General features: G+C 44.2%; 2 protein-coding genes across 2 annotated transcripts; both read left to right on the forward strand.

Moving 5' to 3' along the window:
* Positions 1–330: 330 nt before the first annotated feature.
* On the forward strand, positions 331–11486 carry exoc3l1 (exocyst complex component 3-like 1). Its single transcript, XM_084477291.1, has 15 exons — positions 331–449; positions 2530–2705; positions 3284–3503; positions 3969–4163; positions 5009–5208; positions 5925–6143; positions 6638–6708; positions 7270–7387; positions 7550–7675; positions 7785–7885; positions 8147–8263; positions 9265–9538; positions 9934–10089; positions 10713–10846; positions 11222–11486. Exons 1-15 carry the CDS (start codon positions 410–412, stop codon positions 11406–11408), a joined length of 2334 nt encoding a protein of 777 aa, XP_084333417.1. The 5' UTR covers positions 331–409; the 3' UTR covers positions 11409–11486.
* An 877-nt stretch (positions 11487–12363) lies between these two features.
* On the forward strand, positions 12364–22973 carry prmt7 (protein arginine methyltransferase 7). The gene is made up of 17 exons (XM_084476901.1): positions 12364–12580; positions 13039–13075; positions 13326–13475; positions 14063–14171; positions 14342–14454; positions 14644–14873; positions 17839–18019; positions 18402–18529; positions 18679–18817; positions 18922–19005; positions 19125–19172; positions 19326–19415; positions 19919–20080; positions 20416–20490; positions 21176–21336; positions 21911–22007; positions 22221–22973. Exons 1-17 carry the CDS (start codon positions 12486–12488, stop codon positions 22383–22385), a joined length of 2064 nt encoding a protein of 687 aa, XP_084333027.1. The 5' UTR covers positions 12364–12485; the 3' UTR covers positions 22386–22973.
* Positions 22974–23003: the final 30 nt, after the last annotated feature.

Below are 23003 nucleotides of genomic sequence, written 5' to 3' on the forward strand. Positions count from 1 at the left end.
TTTCTATCTCTCTCCCTCCCCCTCGCGGCAGCCCCACCGCCCTTTTCCTGTCGGCCTCTAAGTGGAGGATGTGTCTGAGAGAGAGAGAGAGAGAGAGAGGGAGGGAGGGTGTGTGTGTGTGTGTGTGTGTGTGTGTGTGTGTGTGTGTGTGTGTGTGTGTGTGTGTGTGTGCGTGTGCGTGTGTGTGTGAGAGCAATAGAGCGAGGGAGAGGGGGCGAGTCAAATTAATATGCACCCTCTCTCGACCAGCCCTCTCTCTCCTGGTCTGTGTCCCTGTTTCCTCTGCCTCGCACGCCCGGTATTGTATTGTTGTGTGCCGCTGGCAGCGCTCAGTGCTGGCACTCCGGGAAACATTCAGGGGCTTGGTGCACAAGAAGGGAGAGCTGGCAGCTGAACACAACCAACTTAAATGTCTGGAGGGGAGCAGAATGGTGGTGACAAACCAGAAGGTAATGGACACACACACACGCACACACACACGCAGGCACGCACACATGCACACACACGCACACCCACGCACACACACAAACACACAATGACAACATGTATGAATGACCGACACCCTACTGGAATGTACAGTTGTATTTGACTGAACAGTGCTTTCCCATGACTAACTGAGTTTTTATATGTATAGTACTAACTTGTGCTATATGTGTCTTATGTCTTCCTAGACTGTTTGGCATGTTTTAAGTCTTTCTCTTATCAAACGAACACGTTGCCTGCTGTGAGCAGAGTGGTGATATTGCCACTGATGAAGCTTTCTCTGGTCAGTCGGCAGACGCTTGTTGTGCTAAGATAGCTTTGCCAACATCCTCTCTATTGTCGAATAGTTTCTGTGCCTTTATTTTGGCTGTGATGCTGCTATTCTGCAATGGATCAGGTCTTATGACTCCTGACCCTGAGGTGCTGCTCCTGTCATTTTGTTGTTGGAGACAACAGATTTACTGATGAGGACATTCCCCGGATTAGATCTCAGCAGCAGATAACAGGGTTGCACCATGACTCATTTCAGATACATAGGCGGCCTTGTTTATCTCATTCTGACAAGTTGTTAACACACACATTGAGCACGCCATACAAGTGGGGACCTAATGTTATTTGACGTTTTGTGTCCCCTTATCTTTGTGTATACATGATTTGTATGAATGGTTGCTCAGTTTTGTGTGTCAGCTTTACATGATTGACATCGGTTACTCAGGGTGACCAGACGTCCCTGTTTTCCGGTGACAGTCCACGTTTCTGGTAGCTTGTCCCCAGTAATGTCCCGGTTTGACCAAAGCTTAGTTAAAACACATAGTTAATTATAAGAGATGTACTGCCCAATATTTTACTACAGTACTAAATGTATCAAGTTATGATGAGGAAGAATGTCAATATGATAGGTCTCATTTCAGAAATCTGATCTTTTGCTAATTATATGGACTGCGAAACATCCCAGTTTTTCATATCAGAATACTGGTCACGTTACTCAACACAATCTGACCCAACAACGGCAAATAATATAGTTCTCTGAAACGTTATGGGAAATTAACATGAAAAGCAAGCATCTACCCAGGGGATTGTACAGTCATAATCTGATTTACAAGCATAGCACGTTACTCAGTCAGCAGAGTCATCAGCGTCACCAGCCCCTTCTTCATTTCAGACTAATTTAGATTCAAATAGACACAAAATCAGGCTGTTGGTCAAATGACAAGCCACATGTCTAGTGGTGTGACCCATCTATGGCATGAGTGGATCAATAACGTAAATTCCTAAATGTGATATTCTCGCCTGATGGGATGTCAACAGGCAATATAGCCTGTTGACAGTAGAAACCTATAGAAAGCTATAGCTTTCTACAAGCTGGCTCCTAAACTGGTTTTCTAGCAGGTACATGAAAATAACTTCAACACAACACAACATAATAATCAACATTTGAAAATAAAATAGACAAAATTTTGTAAAACAAATACGCTTTTTGAATTGCTTATATCGATATCAAATGAAATATGGTAACCAACAGGAAGGTGGACAAGAATATCACTTCTAATTGCAATGCTGAGTTGCAAGTGGGTAAGTCTGCATTTTGTGAGTGGGAATTATTTTTAGTTTATTAGTTGTCCCCTTAAGGAAATTCTTCTTCACAGTTTCCTTCCGTTATTTCTCAGCTTCATTTCTCGTCATAGGCACATGAAGAACATACATAAAAGACACTTATACATTTGACATAGATGACAACAGACATACATTGGGGTTGGGGTACAGGGGGATACATACATTTGCTACATACATTGTTACACACATTATCTGTGGGGTTTTGCTTTGTTGAGTAATGAGATGGCTGAGGGGATTTTTTTGCATCTTATGCTTCTATAGCTCCTACCAGAGGGTAGGAGTGAGAAGTAGTGGTGGAGTGGGGGAGTAATGTCCTGTGATATTGCAGGAGTGATACGTGTGATGGCTTTGATGTATAGTTCTTGTAGATCTCGAATTTTCTTTTCCCCTACAAGCCTACTGGACTAACCCATGAGTCTGTCTGCTTGGCAGACCCTGTTCTCCGTACCGAGGTGTGGCCAGAGGTGGCCCGAGCCGAGCTCCTGGCGCGAGGAGCGGCCCTGAAGTGGGCGTCAGGGGTTTTCTCTCGGCCCGAGCACCTGGAGAGACTGGGCCAGTATAGGAAGAGAGAGAGCCAGAGGACCTCCTCCATACACACCAGACTCAAGGTGGGGCCTTTCTGCCATCAAACACACCAACACCTAAATAGGCACACAAACATTTGTTACAATTGGATTAAAGGTGACGTATTATACCACCAGGTCCGAGTGTGATTAGCCGTGACAAGCCGTTTTGAAAATCTGCCTCTTCTGACATCACAAGTGGGTGTGTCCACCTAGATGTATGATGTATGACGGATAGATGAGCAACGTTTGCTACGGTCCACTGAGTAGGCTGGTAGACTGATCTATTCAACACACATCAAGGTGGACAGGCCCACTTGTGATGTAAGCAGGGGCAGATTTCCAAAACGGCTTGTAATGACTAATCACACTCACACCTGGTGGTATAATATGTCACGTTTAAACAGTCACCCAGAACCACAGATTTGTAGTTGCATTATTTGGGTTGCCAGTTCCCCTACATGTACGCATATATGTTTTATGAGATTAAATTAAATCTAAATCTGCACTGGTTATTATCTGAAGGGGCTTCTCTGCCCTCCATCATCCCACTTCAGACCAAAGCAAAGGTCCATCCTAGTGTGAAGGTTTGCGTTTGTGTTTGCGATCCCCCTCCCCTCCAGTCGGTGGTGCAGTCCTACCTGGAGGGGGTGGGCTGGGGTCTGAGGCAGCTGCAGGAGTCCCGGGTGGAACTGGGCGACGCGTCCCGCTCCCTGCAGAGGGCCGTCTCCGAGTCCAACCACAACGCCGAGGTCGTCAGCTCCATGGAGACCATGAGGGAGCTGTCCTGCAGCCACTACCAGCTGCTGGCCACCGTCAGCAACCTGCCGCGGCTCTACTCCGGTGAGTGGAGCTCCGTGAGGCGCCGGTGTCCATGAGGTGAAGCAGTACTCTGTCAGGAGGTCCTTCTCGCTGCTGTTGGCCGGTGTGTGGTCGGCCTTAAAGAGCTCTGGACGGACAATAAACTCAAAGGGTGGATACAGAAAACACGATACATGTGTTGTACTGAACCCGCTGCATTGGATTCTTATTAGAATTGATAACATTTTGATATCTCCATAGATATTACTTTACTTCATCCCGGAAAAAGGTTAAATAAATCTTGTAAAAGTTCAATCCAGGGATGCATTATAGATGAGGTGATCTCATGTTCCCAATCATCACTGGATGATGTTATGATGATGTTAGAAAGCATCTACTAGCGAAGTGATGTCTCTCTCCTCTCTCTCTCTCTCTCTCTCTCTCTCTCTCTCTCTCTCTCTCTCTCTCTCTCTCTCTCTCTCTCTCTCTCTCTCTCCCCCCTGCCAGTGCGCAGCATGGTGGCGGAGACAGAGCGTCTGGTGGAGTCGCGGCGGCTGCTGGAGGCCCACGCCCGGCTGACGGAGCTGGAGTGCTGGCAGGACGACATCCTGTGGCAGCTGAGCGGCGCGGCCCTGAGCCGCGAGGACCAGCAGCTGGTGCTGCACTACTTCTCTGGGGTGGGCCGGCTGGTCGAGGCCCTGGGTAGGAGGATGCAGCAGGAGACAGTAGCTTACTCTATTCATCCCCGCACTGGAAGTGTGGGCTTCACAGCAGAAAGTATACAGGACGGTGGTAGGAAAGAGAGAGGGAAAATATTTACAATGATAAATATATCTTTATTTTTTTTGTGAATCTCATCATTACAGGGTAGACAAGTCGAGGTAGACATTATCAACAGTATTGTATATACTGCGCGTCTAAAGTTTTTCAGTGAGTTAAGTGTTGTCCAGTATAGGTTGTAATATATTGAAACGTAACATTATTTACCATTATATATAAGAGACTTACTTGCAATGGACACTGTTGCAAGCTCAGAACCTCTAGAGGTTTTTATGTTTTAGCGTTGGGTTTAGAGTTGGGTGGGCTGTTACTAGTTCCTGGGTGGTAACAGTGTTAGGGGAGCCGGAGAGTATAGTGACTTAAAAAAGATTGTTTTCGTTGGTGTGGACATTTGTGGGCCCAGTATTTAGGCCCTTAATGTGACTCCCAGCGGAAAGATCCTGGGTTTGATTCCCAATGTCCACAGCTGTAAGTCACTGTAAGAGTTGGGTTGGATAGAAACGGTTACTAAATAACCAAAAAGTAAATACAGATATTAGAGCCTTAAACCGTATAGAACCTTTAATTCATGTCTTTCTGGCTTGAGTTTTAAAGTATTAAAAACTCATAACCCAACTAGAATTGCTCTCTATCCACTTCGTTTTCTGTCCATGGCCACTGTTCAGTTATTAAGAGTCCCACCTTTACTGTAGCAGGGTGTGTGTACTGTTGCTCCTGGTCCTCTCAGACAGCAGCCCAGTAGTTGTGTCCCCTGCCGTCCACTGCAGGTAAGGAGATATGGGCTGTCGTGAGCAGCAGCCTGGCCCTGGCCCGCCAGAACCCCACGCCCTTTGTATCCGCAGTGCGCATCGTTGAGCGTGAGGAGGCTGTGGACCGCGCTCTGCTGGAGGAGAGGGGAGGAGGAGGAGCTGGGGTCCGACCCCTGCCCCCTGGGAGACCTCGCTGCTGGAGGGAGCGTTTCTTCCAGGTCCGTAACCTTGCTGCTAGTGAAGTGTTGTTTTCAACATGCATACAGCCTCATAGTCTGATTTTCAGGTTCATGTTGATGTTATGGTTTGTTTATTACCAAAGAGTGTTATTATACCAGTGTATTTAATGCTAGTACGCTTTACAGGGTTATTAAATGTACAACATATACATATACTTGTATCACATTTCTGTATATTTAAAATGGCTATAATAAAAAATATGATAAAAAAAACAGAAGAGAAGCAAATGGGAGGCTGCCAGGGAAATATTGATACTAGGGGTGTAACGATACTCGTATTCGTACCAACATTTTTCGGTACGGGTCTAACGGTTCAATGCACGTTTCATTTCAGTACGTACTGAAAAAAAATAATAATAATAAGATTTGTTTTTATTGATTATCACACACTCTGTGAGTGTCTTGTCTTGTCTTGTCCTGATGTTTTGTGCTGAGGACCACAATGGAAATAAGTCCTGGACTTTATTGTGTTTTTATCCTCAAATGTATTTGATGTATTTTAATTTGTGTAAGGCATTTGTTTGATACAATTTAATATATCTAATCAAAATCAAATTGTTTAATAAAAATAAAATAATAAAAACTGCTGTACCAAAAAACATACAGAACCGTGACATAAAAACCGAGGTATGTACCGAATCGTGACCAACCCATCAGAACCGTTCAACCCATGGGGTCCTGTCTCTGTGCAACAGGTACTGGAGGAGGCGGTGTCCTCGCGGTTCCGCAGCGTGTCCTACATGCACACCCGCGGGCCGGGCCTGGCGGGACACCTGTCTGCCCTGCAGCACGCCATCACGGCCGACCTGGCCACGGTGAGGCACCTGCTGGAGCAGTGTGTACCGGAGCACTACCGCCTGACCGGAGCCTACCTGAGGGCCAGCCACCAGTGCCTGCAGACCCACCTGGCACTGGTGAGGGCCTCCATGAGAATGTTTCAACACTGGGTTTACTTTTTCTTTTTTTAATACGCGTGTGAGAATGAAGTGTTGGCAATATTCTGATTGCATTTTTTATGTTTTTTTTAATCATTCTCTTATTAATTATTATTATTTATGTGATATATATTACGTCTATGTTTTTAGTCAAATGTAACACAGTATCTCTGGTTTAAGAAGTTTTCTCTTGCAAAAAATAGGGATGTGTGAGACTGAAGTGTGGAGAATATTATAATATATACTATAACATATTTCTATCCTACTGTATGCTATCAGAAGGGCATCAGGCTAACAATCACAGTTCAAAAGATCACAAATCTGATTATTCAGTAGTTCAGTGCATTTTGTGTTTGGTTGTCCACCTTGTAGCACTCATCATAATGGGTGTTTAAGGCTCATTATTATCTTTTCTTAGACATGAAGTCAATGAGCTCACTTTATAAATAGCAAAACAGATGTTTCTGTTCTAGGTTAGCAGCTGGGAGCTGGAAAGTGGGGAAATCTTTGCTGTGCTCAACTGGGTGATACACATCTACAACAGGTGATCTTTTTACTCTTCGGTCAATCATGTGTTATTTATAAATTGTTTAAAATCATCCTTAATTCGTAGATTGTCTGTTATTTTGTCCAGACAGGCAAGTAAGCAACAATTCACTTTACTTAATTGCGTCTAACTTAAGTTAACGTTTTTTATGAGACAATATTGCTTGGGAATCCTACTATTTACATACTTTTTTTTAACATATAACCACAGAAACTAAATCATTACAGCTCTTCGCCATTTCCCCTGAAATGACTCAGAATCTTCTTCACTTTCTTGCAATGTAAAGGGGTCTTTATGGTCCCACGTTCACGCAACGCAACGCTTACGTCCTTGCGGACCCTCCTTGCGTCCACCGCAAGGGCCTCCCAAAAATTGTAACCTTCCGTTGAGGCGACGCAGCCGCAAGGGCTGTGATTGGTCCGCTCACTAAAACCCTCACTAGGACCATAAACGTTCACGACTACGTTGAAGCGTCTGCGTGGTCCTTGCGATGCGTGAACGTGGGACCATAAAGAGCCCTTAACTCTGACAGATGAGTGTTTTTTTCCCCCATTGCAGCCCAGACATGATGGGAGAGGCGGAGCTGGTGGCTGAGATGAAGAGACAGGAGCTGGGGCCCCTTATCTCCCTGGAGAGCCTGGAGAAGCTGCAGAAGAAATACGTTCAGAGTGTCCGGGTGTGTTAGACCACAAGTAGTGGTATTACAGTCGCCTCTTCTCACCCTGGTCTGGCTCTAACCCCTATCTGTCTTGTGGTGTGTACGTGCGTGCTTGCGCGTGCATGCGTGTGTGTTTGTGTTTATGCTTGTGTGTGTCTGTGCGTGTGTGTGTCTGTGCAGAAGCGTGTGTCAGAATGGATGCATAAAGCCCTGGAGGTGGAGTTGACAGACTGGCAGAGGGACCAGGAACCTGACACGGACCATGAAGGCTTCTACCACACCTGCCTGCCCACCATCATCACACAGGTAGGAAACTCGCAAATATGTTCCCGCACACATAAATACAAGAAGGTAGAGGTCTAATTGAATCCCTGGTGTGTGTGTGTGTGTTTGTCCTGCTGTTGGGGTTTGGCAGATGTTGGAGGAAAACGTGCGTGTTGCCCTGATGATAGGAGAATCCTTGCGAGATCAGACGATACAGATGGGACTCTACGAGATGGAGAACCTGCTAAACAAGTGTGTATCTGAGTGTGTGTGTGTGTATTTCTGTGTGTGTTTGATGGAGAAACTGCTAACAAGTGTGTGTGTGTATGAGTGTGTTTTAGTATCTTTATATGCTGTGTCAGTCATCAAGCGTTACCTATATAATAATCCCATGGGTCTACAAACAAGGAATTTTTCTTTCTTTTAACACTGTTATCAATCAATTTAAACAAGCCTTTTATTTGTCCCTCTACTCCTCCTCCTTCTCTCTCTCTCTGTTTTACTGGCCTCCAGGTTTCGGGAGGCGCTGGTTGAGTTTGGTAAAGAGCATCGCAAGGATCAGAACAACAGCCAGAACAAGCTGTACCTCCATTACCTCCTGGCTTCTATCAGCAACTGCATCGTTCTCAAGTAAGACCCAGATATGGGGACAGGCTGTCACTTCATCTCTGTTTTATTTAGTTAGATATTTAGTTAGATTGATGCTTGTACACAGGCTGCTGTTGTAGTCAAGGAGTGGAGCAATTAATTGATTAATTTGGATTAATTCGGATAATAATCAGTGTTGCTGTTATTAAGTCATCAGATATAAAAGCTTTTTTTTTCCATACTATCAATGAATCATCTGGCTACTTCCTATGCTCTTCTGTACCCTAGTCCTGAAAGGGGATATTCGATGAGCAAGACGGTTACAGCCACAGGGTAGTGCAGCAACATTTAGTTTCATTTACACTTTTGGAACATGACTGGATGAGCTCATACAGGAGAACCTTTGAGAAACTCTAATAGGTTTTAAGATTCTATACATTAAGTATGTGTTTATCGGTTTTCTAGTGAGCACATGTCCAAACTATATTAAAAGCTGCAATGAACAAATTTATGGAATCCCTCATAACACTATAACAGATTCAGTGTAAATGTTTATTCATGTGTATTGTTTATTGTTTAGTGTTTGGGTGCAGTATTATTGTGCCCCTTTCTTGGATGCCAGCCATCTTGTTGTTATTGATTACAAAAGTCCTTGTGGTTAGGGTTGTTTCACTCCCAGCTCCCGGTTCTGCATTTGGACCCCAGTCTACCTGTAGGAAGCCTTGATGAGCAACGCCTGCATAATGATGAAAAATATCCCTGTAAGACGCTTTGGATAAAAGCGTGTGTTTAAATATTAAAGGATAATTATTCAAGCCGTTACTATGTAGATTTTCCCATTAGCAACCTCTAGTGGCTGAAATTTTAGCTACAGTGGTAGCGACATAATTCACAGATGACAGTCATCATCTGAGGTTTTCTATTTGATTTCTAGTTCTTCATTTACTAGTTCCCATATTTTTGCGTGGCGTAAATAGCTGCAGTAGGAAAGTGTGACAGTGTAGATAATCAACCCCCTATTACCCCTGGACCCCTGGCTACAGGGCTTCCACAGAGGGCCTGCAGCGGCAGCAGTCGTCCCCCTCTGCGTGCCTGTACTCCCGCACCCCGCCCAACCCCATGGCTGCCCTGGACCGCGCCGTGAGGCGGGCCTGTCGCCTGGCCATGGACCAGCTGCTGCTGGAGCTGCAGCCCGTGCTGCAGGGGCTGCTGAGCCGCCCCTGGCTGGCCCAGGGGAACCCCTCCACCCCCATGGTGTGCCGGGTCCTGGAGAGACACCTGGAGCTGTACGTCCGCGTGCGCCCGCCCTGCCAACAGGTCAGGGCAGCCACCGTCAGCTTCTGTACTGACTGACCAAAGATGTTGTTGTGTTGCTACGCTATAACAGGGATATCACAGGGATTGTATATAAAACAATAAAAAAAAAGATGTATAAAAATACATATTTGATCTGGTATGACCATTGGAGGGGAACTTGAAGTTAAAATTACATTTTGTACACCTGACCTTTTTAAATATTTACCAAATCATTTGAAATACAAATAGTAAATGTAGCGAATGTAAATGCATACATACGTACGTACAAACACATACATCCATTACATACATACATACACCCATACATCAAATTTTAATTGATAAAGGCCAATATAAAATGCAGTGTGAGTGTACCTGTCCGTTAACGGCGGCCTCCCCCCCCGCCTCTCCCACAGCGTCTGCAGGAGGAGGCCCAGTGGATGCTGGTGGTGGAGTATGTGCGGGCCCTCATGCACAAGAGGATGGCGTGCCGCAGCGCTGGGGAGAGGCTGCAGCTGGCCCAGCGCATTGCCCAGGACGACCTGCAGCTCAGAGAACTCTTCACTGGCCTGGTGGGGAAACGGCCTTATTCTGGCTCCTCCTCCTCACTATATTTTTATACAAAACATCAAGTTTGCACACCCGTGGGCCGAACGTCCAAACTCGATGGGAACAATACTTGGCACAACCATTTCAACTCTTTAACGATTTAAAGGTCCCACGACATGCCACCAGGTGTGAGTGTGATTAGCCGTTACAAGCAGCCTCGTCTGATATCACAAGTGGGCGTGTCCACCTAGATGTGTGACGGATAGATGAGCAACGTTTGCTACAGTCCACTGGGTAGGCTGGTAGACTGATCTATACAGCGTACATCTAGGTGGACATGCCCACTTGTGTGCCCACTTGTGTGCCCACAAAACAGCTTGTAATGGCTAACCACACTCACACCTGGTGGCATGTCATGGGACCTTTAAATAAAAACAACAACATCCTAGTAATTTGTTCATCCAATTGTTTAGATACATCAGAAATGGTCTAGAAGATTAATACTGCACTTTTAAAATGTTAAATGTATTGGGATTTAGTTTGAAACTGATTCAGTATGGAGGTATTTCTTCTATAAGCCTTTGTGCATAGGTTGTTATGAGCATGATACCAACGTGATTGTGATGTTTGTGCGTGACGTCCCTAGGAGGGTGAAGGATCGGTACCTGAGGTGAACCCGCTGGCCTTGCTGCCTGTCCTGGCCGACTTCATCCGGCTCAAGGACCCATGCATGTTGAGTCTGGAGGTGTCCGGGGTCGTGACCAAGTACCCTGACATCAGGTCATACCTCCTGATTCTCCTCTGACTTCCTTTCAGCATATTGGCTTTCCTTCATAAAAACAATAGAATAGAGAAATACACTTTATTTGTAAAGTACCATAGAAAATGCTGACAAGTGCAAGACAGAAAGATTTACAAGGTTGAAGACATAACAGGAGCTAGGGTAGAGGTCAATACATAATTATACAGTATACAAGATGTGCAACAGCACATAAGACATAGGCAAAGTAAGGTAAACTAAACTAGCAGAGTCGCAGCTGGCTTAAGAAAAATACAAAATAGAAACTCTTTGACTTTATGATGCCATACCATAGCATATTTTTTACGCTCACCATAAAAGCCAAACTGACCGTCTGTCCTCCTATCCCTCCCCAGTGAGGAGCATGTGTGTGTGCTGCTGGACATCCGTGGTGATGTTTCCCGGGACGTGAGGGGTGCGGTGCTGGATGTGCTGGAGCAGAGCGCCCCGCCCCTTCCTGCCGGCTACCGGCCTATCTTCACAGACATCCTGGTGCCTGCCTCCCCCATGCCTTTCTGTCTGCCCACCGCCAAGTGTGCCTGAGCTCTGGACTGCTGCACTACAATAGGACCTGCTGACTGGGCCCTCACTCATCCCTTGTTTTGTCTGCCTCGGGTTTAGAATTAAATGTAAGGACCGTTTTGGTTTTCAGATGGATTTGAGATGGATTATGTTACAGGGATCTAGACATTGTTCGTTGCTGGGGGTTTTCTTTCACAAATTAGCAGCAACTACTTTGGACTGTTTTAGGGGTAGTTTTGATACCCACTATCAGCTCCAACGTGTGGATAGGTCTGCAGACTGCAGTCTGTTCAGGTAGAGACATAGATGAAAGGTGCTTGAAGGCCATCTTGTTCATGTTAAATGCTACAGATTAAAGTCATGTGGGCGCCTCGATACACTTTTGGTTATGTGGTTGACCCCTTATATTGAAACTCCCATTTGAAAAAATGCAATGGAGATGGCCAGATAACTATTGATACTCAGAGCAATGTTTTCAAACAATTGGTATTATTATTAATTGTATTGCTTTAATATTTGCAGTACACTAAGAAAATATTTATGAAGTTTGAATTTAATTGTACAAAGAGTGTATTTCTTACATGTGAATTTTGTTCACTTGGTAAAATCAACATTTGAAAGCACAGAACCCTCTTGAGAAAATTATGCCTCATACAATCAACTACATAATATATTTAATAAAGCTATATCTTAACCAACCGTTACATCATCAGAACAATGCAAATGCATGCTTTTGTACACAAACTAGATTTTCTAGTTTACAATTGTCATTGGTGTCACTGTTTCCTCAAAAGTAGGTGGAAACAAGTATCCTGAATTGTCTCTCAGTATAAACTGTGTCAAATAAACTATACGAAAGAATGTTTTTCGATTCCCATGTTTTCAATATGAAATGTTAGGGTAGCAGTTCAGTCACGTGTTCCATTGACCACGTGATCAGAACAACGTGTGACGCTGTCGGTGAAAATGTCTGCCCCCTTGTAGGCAATGCTGCTGTAAACCAACTACAGTACCACGGTAGTCATTGGACTTATAAGTTTTTCATACACTAAAGTCATACAGTTACCCGGGGATCATATATTAGGAATCTATGCAGTAATGAAGACATTCTGTGGACGAGCGAACCCAACTACGGGGGCCCTAGATTGGGTGGAGGAGAGTGAGGAATACGACTATCATCAAGAGATAGCAAGGCAGGTTGCAATTGGGAACATTGCATTATTAGCACATTATTGTTACGAAAAAAGATATTTAAATTTGTAAGTGAATCCTGGTTTGTATGTGTATTTTCCTCCTCCAGTCTGAGGTATGACTTACTGTAAGTGTTTAAGTGTGAGAGTGTGTTTTTTTTTCTGAGTTGACATTAGTTAGTTGACATGGCAACATTTAATTTAGCTGCCATGTATTATCGTACGTGTTATGATTGTTATTGTATACAGAGAACAATCTGGCCCATCAGTTTACTTCATAGCTTCAGATGCAGTATAAATGTGCATTGATCCATAATTATAAATACTATACTACTATTATAATAATAATACAACTGGGTTTTATTTTGGCCAATGGACTGGCGTAGTATGTCACTGATGCCAGGTTTGGCCATACACTGACACAACCAATAATTGTAACTTGTATCTATTTCTTCTATCAGGTCCAGTTATGCTGATATGCTTCATGATACTGATCGGGTGAGTTTGCCGAACTGGACACCTTCACTCACTCACTCATAAGTGGAGCTTGGATGTCTTGTGGCCTGTCATTGACTCTGGACTCTACTTTTTATTGCTAAGTCTACAATAGTGACATTAGGGGGGCTTCTCCAACCAGACACATCAATTAATAATAATAATCCACTTAATTCATTACAAGGACACACTCTGCTTGATCAGTTATTCTGTGCCGTTCACCTAATAAAGCTTTGCCCTCTCTCTTTTCCAGAACCAGAAATATTATGCGGGTATCCGTGCAGCTGTGGCCAGGGTGAAGGCTCGTGGCGAGAAGGCGACGGTTCTGGACATCGGAACGGGAACGGGCCTGCTCTCCATGATGGCCCTCACAGCGGGGGCCGACTTCTGCTACGCTGTAGAGGTAAGATGGACATTAGCCAGATATTAAGTTTTGTATAGTTCAATGGGAGGATTAATTATTATTATTATTATTATTATTATTATGTTATATAAGAAGGTTCTGTTGTTGTTGTGGATGGGTTGGCGTTGTTGAGTCACTGAGAGGGGGCTATCTGTTTAGAGTGGTTGCATTCCAAAGACATTTCTAAAGAAAAATGCCTATATAATATATGCCATTATAGTTGACTGAAATTATAGCATTTCTATTATATTGTAAGGAAATGCTAGTGTTTGAGTATAGGTTAAAACCTATACAGATTATGACTTCCTGTGACCAAGGACCACACCAGAATTTGCAACAGGCTCCTCTTTGCTTATTGCTGAAACCTCCATTCCCAATATATATTTAGCCGAGCCAATGATTATTTTTTAACACCAAAACATTTGGTGTTATATAGCACTATTTCATAAAGTTTACACAGCAGTGCTTGAATGCATTTAAAAGCTTTATATCTTCAAATGGAAGTTTCTCCCCTGTGCCACTCTTATTCAGTTGTAGCATATCAATCTGACGCTACTACCTATCTATTTTTTTATTTTTGTTCTCAGGTGTTCAAGCCCATGGCCGAGGCAGCAAAGTGCATTGTGGGGAAAAACGGCTTCTCTGACCGCATGAAGATCATAAACAAGCACTCCACAGAAGTCACTGTAGGGCCAGGTCAGACAGGCCGCGTGATGCACTCACCTACATGCGGCTGCAGCCATGTAGCTGGCTTTCACGTGCAGTTATCTCTGCACCATGTTAATAAAAATGAAATATGTGCATTTTTTAGATTACATCATATATATAAGTTGTAACTAACTAAAATGATGTGTGGCTTTTGACAGATGGTGACATGCAGACGAGAGCCAACATCTTGGTCACAGAGCTCTTTGACACTGAGCTGATTGGCGAGGGGGCATTGCCTAGCTACGAACATGCACACCAGAATCTGGTGCAGGTATGTGTGTGTGTCTTTTATCCCATCTATCAGGAAGGGTTGCATAGAGCAATTGCCATCTGTTAATGTCCTTTGGGGGTAGAATCATCTAGAAGTGGTTAGGGGGTTGGAGTCCCAGCCCAAAGGGTCTGCTTTAGACCCCATTCACTCCATTCTTCTTTTGAATGGTCTCTTTACCGTCCCCTACAGGAGGGCTGTGAGGCAGTGCCCCACCGGGCCACAGTCTACTCTCAGCTGGTGGAGTCAGAGCTGCTGTGGAGCTGGGGCCAGCTGCAGCCTGTGATGGTGGAGGGGGCCCTCCTGGCCCCGCCCCCTGCAGTAACACAGTGCGCCGGGGCCCACTCTGTCTGCGACATCCAGCTCAGCCAGGTCCCCCCTGAACACTTCACCCCCCTGGGCCCGCTCTGCACCATGTTCAGGTGAGGGAGAGAGAAAAGGAGAGCAGGCTCTATGTAAGCTATTTTTATTTTGCAATCAAATTTTTATTGCGTGAAAAAAAAAGCATGACATTTTCCAAAAATACAAATTAACAGGCAAAAGCGTGAGATTTTCAAAAATACTAACTGGAAAAAGTGTGACATATTTGGTTAAATAATAATATACAGAAAAATAAACTGTACCTAGTACATACATACTTGCAAATAAAGATACAGAGAAATGTATATCCTTTATTGAGGACCATGACTCAACTTGTGTTTATGTAAATGGGGATTTTAATGCTGATGTATCTGATATCAATTCTCTGTTTGCAAAACATCTGGTACATTTTTGTAATGATAATAATCTGGTATTGTCTAGTAAAGTATTTTTACCTAATAATAGTTTTACCTATGTAAGTGAGGCATGGCACACAACGTCCTGGCTTGACCACTATTTGTGTACAGCCGATGCTCATGCCTCACTAGAAAGTATGGAAATTTGCTATGGTCTGGCTACCTCTGACCACATACCAATAGCTATGGTGCTAAATGTTGAGACTGTGCCCCTCTTGGTGGACTCTGGGAATACTGTCAGCTCTGAGAAATTAAATTGGGCTAAGTTGTCTAAGAAAAACATTGATAGTTATACTGTCTTAACGGACAGCTTATTAAATCACGTTGTTTTGCCGAGAGATGCTGTAACTTGTCTTAATATGAACTGTACTGATCCACAACATGCTGTTGACCTCTGTGACTTATATGATAACATAATCAAGGCTCTACACGCCTCTGCTGGGCCTCTCTGTGGGCATAAGAAGGCGTTTAACATCAAACCTGGGTGGAACGAGTATGTGGCTGAACATCATGCCACAGCAAGGGAAGCCTTTAAACTCTGGTCTAATGCAGGAAGGCCCAGACAGGGTGATGTGTTTGAGAATAAGAAACAAACTAATGCTAGATATAAATATGCTCTCCGTCATATTAAGACCAACGAGAACACTATCAGAGCTGACTTGCTTGCCAGGAAGCTACAAAATAATAACCATGTAGACTTTTGGAATGCAATTAAAGTGATGAATAATCATAAAACTTCTTTGCCATATGACATTGAAGGTGTCTGTGGCTCAGATAACATTGCAAAGTTATGGTGCAAGCATTATTCCAAGCTCTTTAACTGTGTTAAGAGTAACGTTGCTGCTGTTAATATTGTTGATTTGGACTCTCATGTCACAGTAAGACCTGGTGAGGTATCAGATGCCATTAAGATGCTTGATAACAACAAAGCATGTGGTACAGATGGTATTGCTGCAGAACATCTCAAGCATGCCAGTTACAGGCTCTCCCCATTGTTAGCCCTGTGCTTCACTGGCCTCCTGGTGCATGGAGTTCTTCCGGATTCCATCCTGTCTGTCTTACTGGTCCCTGTTCTTAAGGAGAAGGCTGGAAGGCTAAACAGCATGGACAATTACAGGCCTATTGCCCTTGCCAGTATACTGTCTAAGGTGCTGGAAAGGATCATTTTAAATAGGATAGAAATGTATGTATTAACTACTGACAATCAATTTGGGTTCAAGAGAAAACATAGTACTGACCTATGCATTTTTGCATTAAAAGAGATAGTTGCTAAGTACCAAAGTCAAAACTCCTCTGTGTTTCTTTGTTTTATTGACGCCTCTAAGGCATTCGATAGGATTAATCATGCCAAATTATTTGTTAAATTGCTTGAGAGAAATGTTCCTAAATATATTGTTAGAGTTCTCATATACTGGTATGCTCAGCAAACATTTCAGGTCAAGTGGGATGATGCTGTCTCTGCTCCTTCTCATGTGAGTAATGGGGTCCGGCAAGGAGGCATTTTATCTCCTTTTCTTTTTAATGTTTATATTGATGATTTGTCAAAACAATTGAATGAATGTAAAACAGGCTGTATTGTGGGAAACCAAGTTGTCAACCATCTCATGTATGCTGATGACCTTGTTGTACTCTGTCCATATACTGCAGGATTACAACAAATGCTAAGAATATGTACACAATATGGCAGAGAATTTGACATTAACTATAATGCTAAAAAAAGTAAGGCCATGGTAGTGAGATCTAGGGAGGACAGGAAATCGTCCTTTCCTACTTTTTATCTCTCTGATGGCTCCTTAGAAATGACGAAGGAACTAAAATATCTTGGCCATGTCTTTTCTGATGATCTCAGAGATGACAGTGACATCCGTCGTCAGTGCTGTAAAATATATGCACAGGCCAATATGCTGTTAAGAAAATTTTCTGTGTGTTCTGTTGATGTCAAATGTGCTCTGTTCAGGGCCTATGTCACCCCCCTGTATACAGCTCATCTCTGGTCTTCCTACAGAGTGAAAAGTATGCAGAGGCTAAAAGTGGCTTATAATGACGCCATGAGGTTGTTGCTACGTGTTCCTAGGTGGCACAGTGCCAGCCAGTTATTTGTATCTTCTAATGTACCAACTTGTCCGGCATTGTTGCGTAAGCTGATGTTCAATTTCATGTGTCGTTTGGACCTATCTGATAACTGTGTTATCAAGGCCTTAACCTGCCCCATGATGGGATATCGGCTCACATCCAGGCTTCGCAAGCACTGGCACAATAATTTGCACCGTTTCTTTTAAACTAACAGTGACAAATTACTGTATTTTATATTAATTGTTTGGCTGTTTGTCTACTTGGTTTTGTCTTGTATGTTAAGTGTGTATGTGTATGAGAGTGGACCACTTTTTCGAGTCCATAATAAAGATTATTATTATTATTATTATTATAGACAAAAGCTCTCTATACACTCGAGACATGCTCTCTATAAGCCCTTTTCAACTTTTTGGGCTTCTGAGTTTTCTATGGTCAGCCAAATAAATCCCAATTTTCCTCCACAACTAAGTTATTAACCTTATGATTCCCCTGTGTCCTCCCCTCTGCCCCTCTCGTGGTTGTTTTCTCACCCCACCAGTTTGGACTTCAGTAAGCCTGTGAGCAGCACTCCACAGTCCCACACCTCTCACTTTCCAGCCCAGGCCAGCGGCAAGGCCCAGGTGGTTCTGTCCTGGTGGGACATCGACATGGACCCAGAGGGGTCCATTATCTGCACCATGGCCCCCAGCTGGACCTACCCACAACCAAAAGCCGCACCGGTGAGTGCAGATCTTCACAGCCACATGCACATGACAATCTTCAAACTCAAAGAAATAAATGTACATAAAGCCCAGTATACAAACATACTTGCATACATTCATTCAAACATCCCTACATACCTACCTACCTAGATAGCTAGTAGTGGGCTATCATTTGTGTGACAAGGTGAGGCCTTGGTAGTGTTTGTGGTGTAGTGTTTAGTAATAAAAAATATTTTTTTCTCAACTTTAAACTGGAATCACGATGTTGGGGGAGTTAAGGGGCCATGGCAATGACTGCTCTTGCCCCGGCGGTAGCCATTGTGCTTCACGTGGCCTTTTCCTAGTGTTCATGTCAAATTCATGGTAAATGTTGTGGGATGGTGGTTCTGTATGGTTCTAGTGGCGCGACCACTGGATGCAGAGTGTTTACTTCCTGCCTACCGAAAGGAGCGTTGTGGAGGGGGAGGAGCTCAGCCTCACGGTCAGCCATGACGACTACAGCCTGTGGTACGGCCTGCAGACAGACAGGTACCTCGATCTGGTTTCCTCCTCTGCTGACGTGGGTCCACACTGCAGTCCTCCAACATACATCATGCATGCATGCATGATGTATGTGTCCCCTGCCTGATCTAGCAGACGCTTGTTGTGACCTGGGGGTCGGCCCTCTTCTTCCTCAGCCTGCAGGTGAGACTGAAGGAGCCCCCGCTGTGCCGGCCATGTTGTACCTGCCACGCCCACCTGGTGTGGAACCGCCCACGCTTCGGAGAACTCAACGACGACCGTCGCACGGAGAGCTACGTCCGAGCACTGCGTAGCGTACGTAGCTGGGCTGGTGGCGGGGGACCAGGCTGGATGAATGGGACCACACTATGCAACGCTATTGGCCATTGTATCTCATGCCGGTTCTGTTTCGTGTGTAGGTTTTGGATGCAGACAGCGTCTGTCTGGGCGTTAGCGATGGAAGCCTGCTGCCCGTCTTTGCTCACATGCTCGGGGCCAAGAAGGTGAGACACGGATCGTTATTTTTTTCCGACTCCTCTAGTTCCAGCATTTTTTATTATATCTTGTCTAAATAAAGCATGAACTTACAGTATTTGTTGCATTTGTCTGTCCTTTCATTCAGGTCTTCGGTTTGGAAAGTTCTAGAATGTCTAAACGGGTTATTGAACAGGTAAATGTACATACATGCACAACCCATCTTGATGTAAAGATGGCACGGCATTCATATTAAGCGTTTAGACGTTTCATGTGTTAATATGTTTCATGTGCTCACCAATAAGGCAAAGGCAATACACAATACATACTGACACATTGTGCTCCGCAGGTGTTGGAGGCCAACTCCATGAAAGGAGGCGTGGAGCTCCTGGAGATCAGAGCTGACCAGCTCAGCAGTAACGACCTGGGCGGACAACAGGTGACCCCCTGACCCCTGACCCCAGCACCTTAAACTCCCATATGTCCATCCTCATCCATCCTGCAGCATCTTCACTCTCATGCCAATCTCTAGGTCCAATCTACTCAAAAACACTATTATTTACAGAGCAATTTCATTATGGAATGAACTACCAATAAACATCAATTCATCAAAATACAACTTTTAAAAGTCTCTGAAAAAACATCTGGTCCATATGTAATGTGTATACATCTTTAATGTTGTCATTTATTTTGTAGCCTTCATATCTTTTTTATTTTTGTTTTATTTATAATTCTGATGTTTCTTAATCACTGCTGTTTATTATTTGGCTATTTTTACTTTTGTTTGACATAATGTCAAAGTTATTGTCTGTTGTCTATATTTTATGTTTCGGACCCCAGGAAGACTAGCTCTCATTTCGGTGTGCTGCTAATGGGGATCCTAATAAATCATAAATCATAAATCATGCTCATACCTTGTGACGGCCCCCCCCCCCCCCACAGATCTCTGTCCTGATGGGGGAGCCTTACTACAGCACCAGCCTGTTGCCATGGCACTCACTGTTCTTCTGGTACTGCCGGACGGCGCTGGCCAAGCTCCTGCGTCCGGGGGCGTCCATCCTACCCCGCTCCGCCACACTCCACGCTGCGGCCGTGGAGTTCCAGGTGAGGCCACACTCGGACCCCTCCTCCCCAGCTGCGACTGTTGGTTTGATTAGCCAAGTGCACGTAGGTTTAGGCCCTCATTGGCCGCATTGGCCTCATTACCCTATTGTTTATAACTTTACAGTGTTCAAGTTGGATGTTTTTAGACATTTCATTTCCCTTTTGCATCGCCGTCAAATCAGGAATAAGTTACCTTCTTATGATGTGTTGTGTATAGCAGTGTGGGTGCCTATGATGAATAATTACCTTCTGTATCCCCATGCATGGAGTTTGGAGTATCGTCATTCAGATGGGGGAGATAATACAAAACACTGTTTTAATCGTTGTCCGTGTAGGATCTTTGGAGGATACGAGCCCCTTGTGGAACATGCGAAGGCTTCGACGTGTCGCCCATGGACCAGATGGTTCAGGTAACTCACCCCTTGAAGTCATTTGTTGCCTCTCTGAAATCAAATACATTAGTACCTGGTTAGTACTTGGATGGGAGACCGCCTCGGAATACCAGGTGCTGTAAGTGGTGTCGGGTGGTGGCCTGTAGGTGGCACTGTTTCCTCTGGCCAAAAAAAACTTCAATCCCGATGCCCCAGTGCAGTGACGGGGACACTGTGCTGTGGAAGGTGCCGTCCTTCGGAGGAGACGTAAAACCGAGGTCCTGACTCACTGAGGTCATAAAAGATCCCAGGGCACTTATTGCAAAGAGTAGGGGATCCCCCGGTGTCCTGGCTAAAACTGCCCAACCAGGCTCATTCAATCTGGCCCCCTAATCATCCCCCTATATATATAATTGGCTCATTCATTAATTCCCTCACTCTCCACCTCAAGCTGGTGTGTGGTGAGCGTTCTGGCACCGATTGGCTGCCGTGCATCACCCAAGTGGGTGCTACACATTGGTGGTGGTTAGTGAGGTCCCCCCTTCACTGTAAAGCGCTTTGAGTGTCTAGAAAAGCGCTATATAAATTCAATTAATTATTATTATTATTATTATTAGAATAAGTGGTTTTCTTTCATTGGATTATGCTTTTTTTTCCCACGTCTTACCTACTTTGTTCTGTTTTTGAAATAATTCCCGTCCATTTTCCATCTCTTGTCCTTCAGCAATCTCTGGATTTCCGTGAGTCTCGGGAGGCGGAGCCCCACCCCTTGTGGGAGTACCCGTGCCGAGCTTTGACCCTGCCCACTGCCGTCATGACCTTTGACTTCACGCAGTGCATCCCTGAGCAGCCAATCAACGCTCAGGGCTTCTTCCCCTTTGTGAGGTACACTTGATCTCTAGAGGCCTGGACCCCACAGTTATATACCGAACTTCAAGAGTTGGAATATGCGTGGTGGTAAATGCTATATTATTCAAGTTGTTATATGGTCTTCAAGTTCGGAAAGTTATATCTTGAGCTTAAAAGCTCTAATGTATTCTTGAAATCCAGACCCACATCGAGAAAGCTGTAGGGTCTGGCAACGAGTAATGAAAATGGCCTAACTCGAGGGGCGGCACCAAGCATGCATTTAAAAATATCACTGCATGCAATTGGATAACACTACGAGCAATCAGAAGAATACAAGGAGTGACGTATCCAGACCAGCGGCGCTAACAAATAGATAAGACTGTTGCTGTATCCGGTCGGTCAAACGGCAACGCTTTTGGCCCGCCTATATGAGGTACACCGATATAATTGGTTAATGTTCCGGGCCAGGGGAATCGGGGAGTGAGTATATTGCTCGTTCCCAGAGTGACTCGCTGAGCAAATTCAAATACTGCTACTAAGGTACTGTATAATAATCGTATTCTAAAGTGACAGTCGCATTACATCGCTTATATTCTGGTGGTCCTTTCAGGAGTGGCTCTTGCCACGGCGTTGCCATATGGATGGAGTACCAGCTGACCGAGGAAGTCACCATCAGCATGGGTCTCTCAGGAGATGTTGGGGAGCAGGTAAGCAGTAACCAAACCTGTCTTCATCGGTGTATGGTCTTTCTTTCACTTTTCCAAACCCTAACGCTAATATATTACATTTGTTTAGATAAATGTCCATGTTCTTTAGATCTGCATTCTCCTGTTTACTATTGCTTTTAGTCTACCGGAAATTCGGTAACAGTTGCTGCACAGAAGCTTTATACGGATATCGGATGTCTGCTGTCCTTGCAGGGTGCTTGCGAGTGGAGTCGTCACAGAAAACAGGGCGTCTACTTTTTCCCATCGCCACGACAAAGCCTGGGGGAAGACGGCGGCAAAGTGTCTTATAGTTTCACATTTGAACCCAGCTCAGGAGACATCAGTATGGAGTTCAACGTTGCCTCTGATTCAGCGTGATCAGGGAGTCACGGATGCAGAAGATGTGAACTATAACTCAAACCCTATTTTTACGTCAGTTGCTAATGGAGCCTCTCATCTGGCAACCCGTTTTGTGCCTATCTTATTTTGTGGATTTGCTTCTGCTTATTCTGCGATTATTATTGCTGGGATTATAGCGAGGTCATCATACAACAGAGAACAAGAAGACAAACTGAAATCTTTCTAGATAGAAAATCCAAAAATGTGGGATGTGAATTTTTTTTTATTGCTAGCGTTTGAGGTGAATGTCCTGCCTAATTATTTTTGCTGAACAAGAGTATTTGAGGTTACCCATTCTGAAAGAATAGAAGCTGTCAAGTCATGGTGAAATTCGATCATGGTCAAGTCGAAGTACTACAAATACAAAAATGTATGGTAACACATGTACTTTTTGTTTACAACAAAAGTACATTAATGAACCATTTAACAAGTTAATTCAATAAGCCTTAACTTAGTTAATTAATGGTCTAGTAATCTTCACTTATGGTGTTATCTATACATTAATTGTTAATTAATGTACCCTTATTGTAGTGTTTTACCGTATTTATGAAAAAAAATGTTGGCTTTACATTACAATAAACCTCATTCAAATCAAGT

The sequence above is a fragment of the Micromesistius poutassou genome, assembly GCF_964030765.1.
Source record: "Micromesistius poutassou genome assembly, chromosome: 13".
In the NCBI taxonomy this organism is placed as follows: domain Eukaryota; kingdom Metazoa; phylum Chordata; class Actinopteri; order Gadiformes; family Gadidae; genus Micromesistius; species Micromesistius poutassou.

Excerpts from the sequence above, each read along its gene's own strand:
- exoc3l1 (XM_084477291.1), top strand. The coding sequence starts at position 410 with ATGTCTGGAGGGGAGCAGAATGGTGGTGACAAACCAGAAG. Across the intron at positions 6,144-6,637 it reads TGCAGACCCACCTGGCACTG|GTTAGCAGCTGGGAGCTGGA; the intron begins GTGAGGGCCTCC and ends TTTCTGTTCTAG. Across the intron at positions 9,539-9,933 it reads TGCGCCCGCCCTGCCAACAG|CGTCTGCAGGAGGAGGCCCA; the intron begins GTCAGGGCAGCC and ends CCTCTCCCACAG.
- prmt7 (XM_084476901.1), top strand. The coding sequence starts at position 12,486 with ATGAAGACATTCTGTGGACGAGCGAACCCAACTACGGGGGCCCTAGAT. Across the intron at positions 14,874-17,838 it reads CCGCTCTGCACCATGTTCAG|TTTGGACTTCAGTAAGCCTG; the intron begins GTGAGGGAGAGA and ends TCACCCCACCAG. Across the intron at positions 21,337-21,910 it reads GGCTTCTTCCCCTTTGTGAG|GAGTGGCTCTTGCCACGGCG; the intron begins GTACACTTGATC and ends TGGTCCTTTCAG.